The 11632-nt window shown below is 43.3% G+C and overlaps 1 protein-coding gene across 1 annotated transcript in view; it reads right to left on the bottom strand.

Annotated features, from left to right (window-relative positions):
* The window catches only part of LOC135101469 (lachesin-like), a 149352-nt gene that overhangs the window by 8956 nt on the left and 128764 nt on the right, over nucleotides 1-11632 (bottom strand). Inside the window, exons 3-4 of the mRNA XM_064005454.1 lie at nucleotides 2350-2508; nucleotides 1634-1762 (exon numbers count right to left, since the gene is read on the bottom strand). Of these exons, the coding sequence (XP_063861524.1) occupies nucleotides 1634-1762; nucleotides 2350-2508 (288 nt within the window). The remainder of the gene's footprint in view (nucleotides 1-1633; nucleotides 1763-2349; nucleotides 2509-11632) is intronic.

The following is an 11632-nucleotide window of genomic DNA, read 5'->3' as shown; positions in this document are numbered from 1 at the left end:
GAGAGGAGGTAAGGCAGCTGTGACGTGGATCGATAAGCAAAACTCATATAATGCCCACATTTACAAAAAGTCTTTAGTCTGAATGACTTATACATTTCCCAAAGAATTGTATAATCAAAGTACTATGGTAATTCCTGTGTTAGTCTGGTGAAATGATACTATGAAGTGGAGCTACGTAAGCAGGGCACTACTGTCCAGCTAAGTGGTGAGGTTGAGTGGGTGGATAGAAATCTGTTCTGTGAGTGGATAGTGGATGGAGGATAGAGGATATGATCATGTTGAGTGCGGGTAAGATGCGATGGCAACACAACAGTCACTGGAATGATAAACGGAGATGAAAGTTTTCAGGAGGACACTACAAAAGTTATGACTCGAAACTTCATAAATCTCGGAATTCTTGTACGTTGTTTTAGTATTGTAGTTTGTTTTTTCCGGGTCATTTCCGGCAGGATTTCTTCCCCCTCTCCGTTAGTGATGATATTTCCTAGACTTACGTTCTAGACACTGGCCTAACATAAAGAACAACTCGTAACTTTTCAAAACATATCACAAACAATCTAATATCAGACGACGCACGAGGTGTAACATGAACAATTCAACTTGGATCCGACGACCAGTGTTCGGCTGTGTCCGAGTTTGTGGGTAGATGGCAGATATAGCGTTGCCGTGGTTTGCAGAATGTGGCGCGGTGATTGCAGGTTTCACAACTGTTGTCACCAATTTCGTATTCCGTCACGTACACATCACCAGCAAGTGCGGTCTTCAATAATTGGCGTAACTTTATAACTGTTGTGCACGTTCTGTGTTTCTTGTTTCACAAAACTGACCATCAGGAAAGTTTATCATATATTTCATTCTCATTTCAGCAAAAGTATCCTAGCATCACACTCCACAGCAAACCTGCAGCAAAGACTATGTGGCAGCTGGCGAACCACCGTGTTGCTGGGGGTCGTTGCGTTGTCGCCTCCGCCACTACCTAGTGGAGGCGTGAGGACACCAGACTTGGCAGGTGACGCCGCCGCAGTGCCAGGGCTCCCCTAACCCTGGTAACAAAGAACTGTATAGAGGGTGAAAGAAATTTCCCAATTACTGAGATGGCCGTTCTCGTTTCAAATTATTGGTCGTAAAGTTGCGAGACTACCTGGAGTAGTCTGATCGAGGCTGAGGTTCTTCTAACGCCGGTAAGTGCAGTGTGTGTGTGTGTGTGTGTGTGTGTGTGTGCCACGCTCATCGTAAAAGAAAGAAACATGAATCCACTAACTAAAACTGGCTTGGTGCCTCCGCTGTTGAAACTCGTTTGGTGTGCCTGGTGTGGTGTGGATGGATTATAAATGTACATACAAACTCCAAAATAAGGCATTTCACTGCTACCAAACCACGAAAAGAAAAAGTGAAGGGGGCCACAGCAAAATTACTAAGACTGAGAAGCAAAACACATTACTATGGAGAGGGAGAGGGAGTATGAGAGTTTTCAGTTAATGGCGGTGGTAGTGGTGAGTGGACACAAGTAAAGGTAGTGAGCTAGGTCAACAGGAAACCGTTGTAGTGCAGGACATGTAGTGAATCTCAGGATGAATAACAGACTGGGTGGGTGAGTGGGTTTGGCGACTCAGCGAGAGAAGGTGACACTCACAGTCGACGCTGACTTGCATCCTCTTGCTGACGATGGGCGGGACACCATTGCGGGCGATGCACAGGTAGGCGGCCATGTCCATCCTGCTTACCCGTGCCAGGTGCAGCTTCGGTCCTGTGTGTTCCATGACTGGCGGGAAACAAGATCAGGGAGGTGTTAATGTATTATGATGTGTGTGTGTGTGTGTGTTTCTGATGATTTTAGTACGTGTTTTGGGCTTTCCCGTGTGTTCCTTTGCAGGTTTCGTTTAGTCCGTCGATGTGAATTGGTGTGTTTATAAAGCACATCAAGGGATCATCCCAACAATTGTTTTAAATATTGCTCTGACGGTTTCTCTTATGTGCATCTCTTACATCACTGGGAGACGAAGGCTTGAATAGTTTGTTAACTGCGGAAGAACTATTACGAAATAATGACGGTCTTCGTCTTCATCAATTGCTAGTTATGGAAATTAATCTGAAGAACAGTTTTCTTTACTGTATTTATCTTATTTAATTCCCCATAAACTCTGGAATGAATTTATCAAAGTCCTTCAGAGATTTACTTCGACAATGAAAATTTAAAGCTTTATTTTAAATTTAGTTCTGGCCATCTTTATTTATGATCTCCCCACCCCACTCGCCTTGATACTAACTAAACAGCACACACACACACACACACACACACACACACACACACACACACACACACACACACACACACACACACACACACACCTCGATACGTCTTGTTGAGGTTGATCTTCATGTGGTCCTCGCGGCGCCAGGTGATGGTGGGCATGGGCGTGCCGGTGGCGCTGCACTCCAGGGTGATGTTGGCGCCCTCCTGCACCATCACGTCCCCGGAGGTCTTGCCGTCCACGATGTTGGGCGGCACTGTGGAAAGGGGCGGCGTGTTAGAGGGTGCTACTACTGCAACCACTGCTACTACTACTACTACTACTACTACTACTACTACTACTACTACTACTACTACTACTGCAGTTCTGATCTATCCAATTGCAATCTTAATTTCCGTCCTTGTACCTGCCACAGGCGTATCTCACAAATTCGAATGAATATGAAAAAAAAAAAAAAAAAATGCAAAACATTATATAGTAAAATGTAATGATAATACCATATAATCTACACATACGATGCTGGAACAAGAGAATTCGTGTAGCTACGCCTCCACTGAAAGTAAAGCCTCCCCTTGTGAAAACTATTTAGGTGTTGACGTTGTATTCTTCTGCATTGTATTAGTTTGTGTGTGTGTGTGTGTGTGTGTGTGTGTGTGTGTGTGTGTGTGTGTGTGTGTGTGTGTGTGTGTTTGTGTGTTATCACGCACACACAATACGAGAATGGATAATTGAGCATAATGGACAGGCCTGGGATTGTGAAATTGATGGAAAAAGCTGCTAAATGTCGATTTTTGAAGTGTATAGGACAAATTTATTATAGATAGATTTTGAGGTGATAATATTCCCCTTTCGAAAATGTCCACCAAGGAAGGAAAGGGTGCGGGAAAAAAAATAATAAATGCCGGGGTGCTGACACGGTAAATGCATCGCCTTTGGTAATATATATATATATATATATATATATATATATATATATATATATATATATATATATATATATATATATATATATATATATATATATATATATATATATATATAATCCTACCAGCACCAGAAATCATTCAGGTATGGATCTTTTATCTAACAGGAAGTGAGTCAGGATCATCCCGCTGCAGCAACGACCCGTAAGTCATCGCCGGAAATTATAATTTTACGCTTCAGTTTTTTCTTCATAAGCAAGGTAGATCACGTTCCCATTTCTGCGTTGAGGCTAATGATAGTTCAGCAGATTTGACGAGGGAAAAAAAAAGAGAGAAAAAAAGAAAATAGTAAAGACTAAGGATGCGTTAAATATACAGGGAAACAACCGAACAGCCTCCGTCCATCTCATAAAGACATAAGAACAAAAACCTAAGAAAAGAGAAACAGCAAGAAGCCATCAGGTCTACATGTGACAGTCACTGTATGAAACATGCTTACCTAACTATTTCTACTTATCATCTCCATCCATAATCTTATCTTCTTTTAAAGCTCCCTAATGACTCAACACTAACAACCTGATTAAGACGTGCCCTCCTGTGAGTCTCGCCGTGCCACTCTGCATGAGACAAGAAGTAGGTGGTTTAAAGTACAGAAAGTTCATCTTGCCTATCGCCTCTGTCTGGTTTCAAAATGTATCGTTTAATAGCTTCATTCATAGTTTTAATTTCTTTATTTTATTTTTTTGTAGTTTTTAATACATTAACCATTTTAACGTTATTTGACTGACGCGGCGCTATATGACCAATGACATTGCGGTGCGGGATGAACAGACCCATCAACCAATCAACCAATCAGTCAATCAGTCACCCAGCTCCATTTCAAGCGTCTCCCGCATCCAGGCTTGCCTTGTTTTGTTTTCTCATTTTATATTGTTTTATGTATGTATGTATGTATGTATGTATGTATGTATGTATGCATATATGTATGCATGCATGTATATATGTATGTATGTATGTATGTATTCCTATCAAAATTCTAGAACACTACATGCGGCGCCTTATGAATCTGTTGTTGCAGCGCACAGAGCAATCACTCAGGTCGACAGATGGGAGAACACTTGCTTGCTCTTCTATAATTTGCTCTTTCCGAGGTGCCTCACTGTAACCCACTCCACTCACGCGTTGCTCTCCCCTGTCACTTTCATTCCATTTTATCTGGTTAGTTGTTTTATGTATAACGTCATTGAACTTTATTATCTCTTGCCATTGTCCCTTGCTGTTTTATTATTTCCGGCGCCATGTCAGTTGATGCGACGTTACGACACACTGTCCACAAGTCCATTGATCAATCGCGTCCAGGCACCCACCATGATTCCCCTCATTGTCATCCACAGCAGGCTGGCACGGAGGAGGAGGGAGATGGAGGGTGTCTCTGTGTCTGGCACATCCGCCACTCCCCCCTCCACATGGCTCTCCCATCGTGAGTGTTATAAATTATTAATCAGCTAATACTTTCTGTGAGCTTTCGATGATGTTTACAATAATGATAATAATAATAATATCCAACATTTTTCCCTCCCATTGATGTTCAGCTAATTGAACATTTTGAAATAGCTAAACTTGAACTTTTTTCCTTCCCAAGACGGTACCGACGCTGGCAACGCTTGTGATTTAAAAGATTCATCACTCAATAAAGAGCGGCAAGAGGTGCGGGTTGCTTCAACACTTGGTGCGTAGGTGTGGTGCTTGCCGTCTTCCATAAAGCTACTCCTGTACAAGTTTTCCTCGTCCTCTCATTCTTACTTAATGTAGTGTCTGCTTCTAGCTGTGTTTTTATCAAGCGAGTAGCTGAAAGTGGAAGAGCAATTTCTTTAGTTTATGAGTCACAATAATATTATAGTTTCATTGTCATAAATGAAGAATCTCTCTCTCTCTCTCTCTCTCTCTCTCTCTCTCTCTCTCTCTCTCTCTCTCTCTCTCTCTCTCTCCACACACACACACACACACACACACACACACACACACACACACACACACACACACACACACACACACACACACACACACACACACACACACACACACACACACACACACACCCTCCCACCAGTAATTTACTAATGTTTTTATTCTCTTATGTTCCTGAAATGTTTAATTATAATTTAATCTTTGTATATCTAAATTGGCCTTTTTGTGTTATTCGATTGGCGGCGGTGCCAAAGCGCTCATCTGCTGCCAACAGCGGATAGTGTTCAGTAAAGGGCACATCGGTCATCATCATTACCACCACAGGTAGCGCCATGACTATGAATAAATATTAATACAAAAAAAAAAGTGAAATACAACATATGTGATCTCTTCTATATTAATTTCCCATTTGTTATCTGATAGATTGAAAGATGGCTCCTTTTGTGGCTGGTTCCCGTCTCAACAAATTGTACGTAGCCAAGCCAAGGATGCCTCCTGTCGCTGAGATAGTGTCGTGCGCCTTTGCTGTCTATAGACTAGAAGTCTGGAGGAACAATGTTTTTTTTTTTTTTTTTTTAACTTTCCTTCCGAATGAAAAACGGCAAGAACACGGGTATTCCCCTCCACATCACTCCCACAACCATTATGACTGGCTACTGGAAAGAGTCGTGCTACAATAACTCGGGTACATGTCATTATTATCCTGGGTCGAATCCACGGAGTGACACTTTTCACAACACTATCGTAACAACTCCTGAGTCGTAATGCCATGGATGGTTTGGAGTCAAGTGACACAGAGGATGACTGTCATTATCCGTTTAAGATAGATGTTTTCTTTTGAATAGCATGTGCTGTTTTATTCTGTGCGAACACGAGCTTTGTATAGTAGATAGGAAAATTAATCTTAGTGTATTTGTAGATAAGTTTTTGCAGCGGATTTCATCATTGTGAGTGCAGCAGTATTCTCATATGTGGCATGAATGGTTTATCATATTGGCAGGTGCGTTGGTGGCGGCTCACTCATTATTATATTAGTACTGTTCGTACGTCAGCTCATCCATAGGAATGAATATTTCATGTATTTATATAATAATAATATCTTTCTCTGTGACGCCTACATTTGAACTCCATATTTCAATTGACGTTCGGCTCACAGTCTTTGGGAATAGCGGAAACCGAGGCCATGACGTCCATCTCTGTAGGCGACAGCACAGCGCTTCTTTACTTCACTTCAAAATTTCCTTTACTGTCTATTTATTAAACGTGACTTATTTTTCGTCCGGATAAAACAGATAATTCTTATTTTTATCCTGCCCTTACACTACCAGGAGTAGATTATATAAATGTATATAAAAAACTTAACTCCCAGTCAGCTAAAATTGTCATTACCACAGGATCAATTAGTAGCAAATCCAGTTTATCTAATCAATGGAAAGCCTTTCTTGCCATCACACTGGATGGAATGGAAACTGACATCGCCGCCAAGTTCCTCGTGACGACCTGAAACGCGGCCAGACAAAGGTGACGACAGTACTTCCTGGCGGGAATTCACGAAGACACTATTCACTAAATACACTACCAGCAGTCCACGAACCACGGGATTGGTCTTCGGTCGCCAGGCTGCGCATTCATTGACTTACTTTCCTTCACGAATATAACATTTCATAGGATAAATTTGAACTTAGTTGTTGCTTTTATTGCGATTGGTTTGAATTTTGAGGTCGTTTTTATTTTATTTACGTTTTTATTTATTTACGTAAATATAATTAAAAATGATAAAAGCGATGTAAAACGGTTAGAACAACAGAAAATCAGAGTTGTGCTCGGTTCAGATCTAGATCGATGTGGTATATGTTGTGCCATGCATTATGTAAATCCTGAACAGGCGCGGCACGCTGCAGCATCAAGGTTGTGCTCCAGAGATAAAACAAAGGCTGTATTTTGTTCTGTCGCGTTCATGTAAAACGCATGACGAGGCTGACAATTTTCACCGTCCGGGACGACTTGAAGCGAGAATAAAATCAACTTTGGATTTGGGGGAGCGGGTGGATACCGAGCTTAGAACATTAGAGTGTAATTAACTGAGTCAGCCACCATGAAGGGCATCAGGGAGTGGCGCCTTCAGACGTAGTGACGCTGAACGATGCTGCATCCGTTTGGGGCAACACCGACTACTACTCTTGTTAATTAAGTGCAGTTCAGGACATACGAACTGATCTTAGTTTATGTAAACAAAATGCGTTTTTGCAAGATTGAACATTTGTGTACTGTAGAAAGAAAACTGAAAATAAGGGTGTGGGATGTTTCAGCTCGCTTTATAGAAATCTGCTTGCCTCACCCCATCACTCATTGCTGCTTAGTGCCACCAGTCAGCTCTTCCATCAGGAGCCTCGCACACCACCACAGTTAGAAAAGAAAGGTTCTATTTTACTCTCACTTGTGGCACATTCATGTTTCAAAACACGTCACGAGAATCACACAGTTGTATTTTCATAAAGATGGGACGTGGTTATGTGTTGCTTATTCATCTCTAATTCGATGTAATCCAACAAAGTGACAAACAGCATGCACTACTTCCCTGCAGTCCTGCATGCCTTCACTTGCGATTGTGACCTCCGCTTTCAACTGCGTCTTTAAAACTTGAAATTACCAGAATGTAAGAGGAGTAAAGTCACAGTGCACTGGAAAGACTGATTACTCTGCGTGTGTGTTTAACGAATGAGGTGCTCTTGACGAGGGAAATAAAAGACCACGGACAAGACACTCGACGCACTGTTTTCAATTTACACCAAGACTTGTAATATTCAGTGTAGAGTAAAAATACATGCAGCCATCCGCACGCGTTGTCTGGAACTGTGTGTGTGCTTCAGAGAGAGAGAGAGAGAGAGAGAGAGAGAGAGAGAGAGAGAGAGAGAGAGAGAGAGAGAGAGAGAGAGAGAGAGAGAGAGAGAGAAGGGAAGCGAGGAGGGAAGACAGTAGTAAGAAGGGGGGGGTCAGGCTTCCTTCAATCAGTGGACGACATTTGTCAGATATCACACATCGGCGGCCAATCTCTTCCACGGGTTCTACCACAGACCTGCCGACACTGACCACCACCATCACCACCGCCACCACCACTTCTACTACTGCAGATCCACTCCACCATCACCGTGTTGCCATCGTCACTCGTGTTAGTATATGGAAAATGAACACCGTCCCTCTCCCATCAGATCAGCTGGATTTCCTTAACTGTAAGAGCTAGAGATTTTTTATTTATTTATTTTTTTTTGCGTGCACGTGTTTCCACATAAAACAAGTGGAAAAAAAAAAAAAACACCTCCCGCTGGGCAGTCATGTGAAATATCGCAAGTGGATTAGTTAAGCGCCCCAGGATTCTGCCGCGCCCACTCGCTGGTTCTGCTGAATAGAGTTGCTGGCATAAAGTGTAGAATGCAAGCTGCTTCATCACAGACATGGGTGATTGCAAGATTGTTTCTCTACTGCCTTGTGCGCCTTCAACCACAAAGGAAGTCACAGGTGGTTTGCCGCATGCCAGGGAAGGAATGAGGCAGAGGGTTTGCGCACATCTTCCTGTGAAATATCTATGCTGGAAATCACACTGGGCCTAAAACACTGCTGCGTGTACGTGAAACCTGGGAGACTGTGTTTCCTCGTCAGGAATACTGTGTCCGCTACTTGAAAAGTCTAGTTATTAATTTTATTTTTTTTAATTGTATTTTTAAAACTAGAATAAGTTTATACAATTTTTCTATACAAGTTAGGATGAAAAAAAAAAGAAAGTATGAGGCGGGTACTCAAACTAATCAACTGTCGCAAGGCTCTGCACCGCACCATTCTTCTTCACGCTTGATACTCATCTCTCACCCACCCTGTGTGGCTGGGCTGACCTGTTCGTCTGACGGTTCGAAACGGCTGAAACTCCTCCGTTATAATGTTCCTCTGAGGCTTGCAACTTGGCGGCAATTTACTCATATTTAAAAGCGCATATCGCCATTACAACCATAACAAGTATGTTCGAACCTAAACAGACTAAACAAAGAAAAGATACGAGGAAATGAGAGACGATTAAAAATTCAAGTAAACAAACGACTGGCAAAGAATCACTCATGACGTTCGCGAATTTAAAGCTAACTTTATTTCGGGAAATAGTGGAAAAAGGAAGAAAATGAGAAACGTGGCTTGTGTTTGCAGCGACAACCCGCCTGCACAGAATCGATCCCCCAAGCCTCCCAGACGTACGTACACTGGGACCTCCAGCAGCAGCAGCAGCAGCAGGCTGGGAACAGTACTGCGGCAGGAGTGAGTAACACCACATTTGTCTATGCAGAAAATTATACCATCTTTAAAAATTTGATTTGTTATTATACTGCATGTTCTCAGTACGCTGAGATCAACACTGTGAACTGCGTGTTGCGAGGCGCGAGAAGACGGATAGGTGTGTAAGATCATTGTTTAAGTTTCCTTTCTCACCATAAAACAAAGTCTCAGCCAGACATCACCAATTCTTTAATTATCAAGTGACAGTGTTGTAGACAGTGATATAAGCGCCTCGAGGTTGCCAGGGATCGTTCGCTGGCTGGCTCTAAACGCAGCGTGGACACCGATGGGCCGATGAATGAATGACTCCACGGCCCTGCAACACTTGGGCCCGTGCCGCAACACTCACTAGTCGGTGATGTGATCAACCGCTCTAGTGGTGTGGCTGACAGGCACTGGCAGTGGTGTGTGGATAAAGATTAGACAAAGAGAACAGTCCACTTTGGCCTGTAGAGTGGATGGAATAGATAATATTGAAAGACATCCTCTTCCCCAATCTGCCTCGACCTCTCGTTTCATTCCCCTCCGTCTGCTTGCCACTCCCTGTACCCGCCGCCTTCCTCTCACAGGTCTGCCTCGCATCCCATACTTGCCTTCCACCTCCCACGGCGTGTTTCCCAAAGTGTTCGTAATTTTTTTTCCAACTTCCGCCTCCTCCTCCTCCTCCTATCGACTCCCGGCCGAGGGAAGTCAACATAATTATCTTGATCGTGCAGCGTCGAGTCAGACATTCCTCTCCCTGACCGCGTTACACAGTTTGTTCCTCCGCTCTGCTCCTCCTTTTCCTACTTCTCAATCTTCTTACGCTCCTTTTCTCCTTGCTTTCTCATCTTCATTTTCTTCATCCTACTCCTCCTCTTCCTCCTCCTCCTCCTCTTCCTTCTCCCGGACACTTCATCATCTTCTATCCCCATTTCAGGGTTTCAGTCACCTTAAATAAGCTATTAGTAGTTTATGATTCAATTTCATGGTGGTCAGCGACGGTTCTTTTCAATGGCGAGTGTTTCCAGTTCGGCACCTTACTGTTCTCTCCTCCTCAACCCTCCTTCCCTACCGCTGGTTCCCACTTGTTTCCTCCCCTACCAGACTCTCTCATGCTCCTCTTCTCCCGCCTGCCTTTTTTTTTTATTTTCTTTTTTAATTTTTTGTCAGTTACTTTTGTCCTGGACCTGGCTCTCTCTCTCTCTCTCTCTCTCTCTCTCTCTCTCTCTCTCTCTCTCTCTCTCTCTCTCTCTCTCTCTCTCTCTCTCTCTCTTTCTCCCTCTCTCTCTCTCTCTCGCGACCAGATCCTTTCAATTATCTTTATGGTCTGGTACTCTCATCAGTTTTACTTCAAGGTTCAGATGTCCAACACTTTCCATTTTATTATTTTTTCCCTCTTTTCCCTGCTACCATTCTTCTGAGCGTCTCTCTTTCCTGATATTTTTCTCTTTCTTTTTTTTTTTTCCCTCCCGACACGACCTCGCGTTCTCATCTCCTTTCTCCTCGTCTCCCTCCCCCTCCTCGGTAGATTAGTCGGTAATGAAGGAAGCTGAACGTGGCCACTAGATCACCGCCACCCCTCCACGGCGCCGCCACCAGCAACACTCACAGCGGCGGCTACGTACTTGCCAGAGCCACACAACATCTTACCTCACGCTGCCTCACCTCAGCCAGCCTTACCAAACATGCCAGTCTCGCTACCGCATCATCTCGCCACTAGAGGTCTCCCGCGTTCCAGTCTGGGGTAAGCGTCACCTCGGGAAACAATACAGTGCTACAAAGTATTTATTTCCTGTCATCACGTATCGTTCATAGGTTGCATGGAGGAAAGAGAGATTACACACACACACACACACACACACACACACACAGAAAAGGAAGTATAAATAAGTAAATCTCTCCGTAAAGCTAACGAGGCATCTCCAGTAAAAGATTCAGTGTGTAACTCCCTTCAAGCAGAGATTACATATATTCAGTGCTAAAATACAAGATTCAGGATAGATGAGTGAGCAAAGGCCTCTTTTTCACCCACGCATGAGAGAGAGAGAGAGAGAGAGAGAGAGAGAGAGAGAGAGAGAGAGAGAGAGAGAGAGAGAGAGAGAGAGAGAGAGAGAGAGAGACTAGTACAATAATCTAGAAAGCATCCAGTGTGAGGGAATGAAATGAGTCGATGATTCGCTTTTATAGTCC

The sequence above is a fragment of the Scylla paramamosain genome, chromosome 6 (assembly GCF_035594125.1).
Source record: "Scylla paramamosain isolate STU-SP2022 chromosome 6, ASM3559412v1, whole genome shotgun sequence".
Taxonomy (NCBI): Eukaryota; Metazoa; Arthropoda; class Malacostraca; order Decapoda; family Portunidae; genus Scylla; species Scylla paramamosain.
This window is presented reverse-complemented; position numbering and strand designations above follow the sequence as displayed.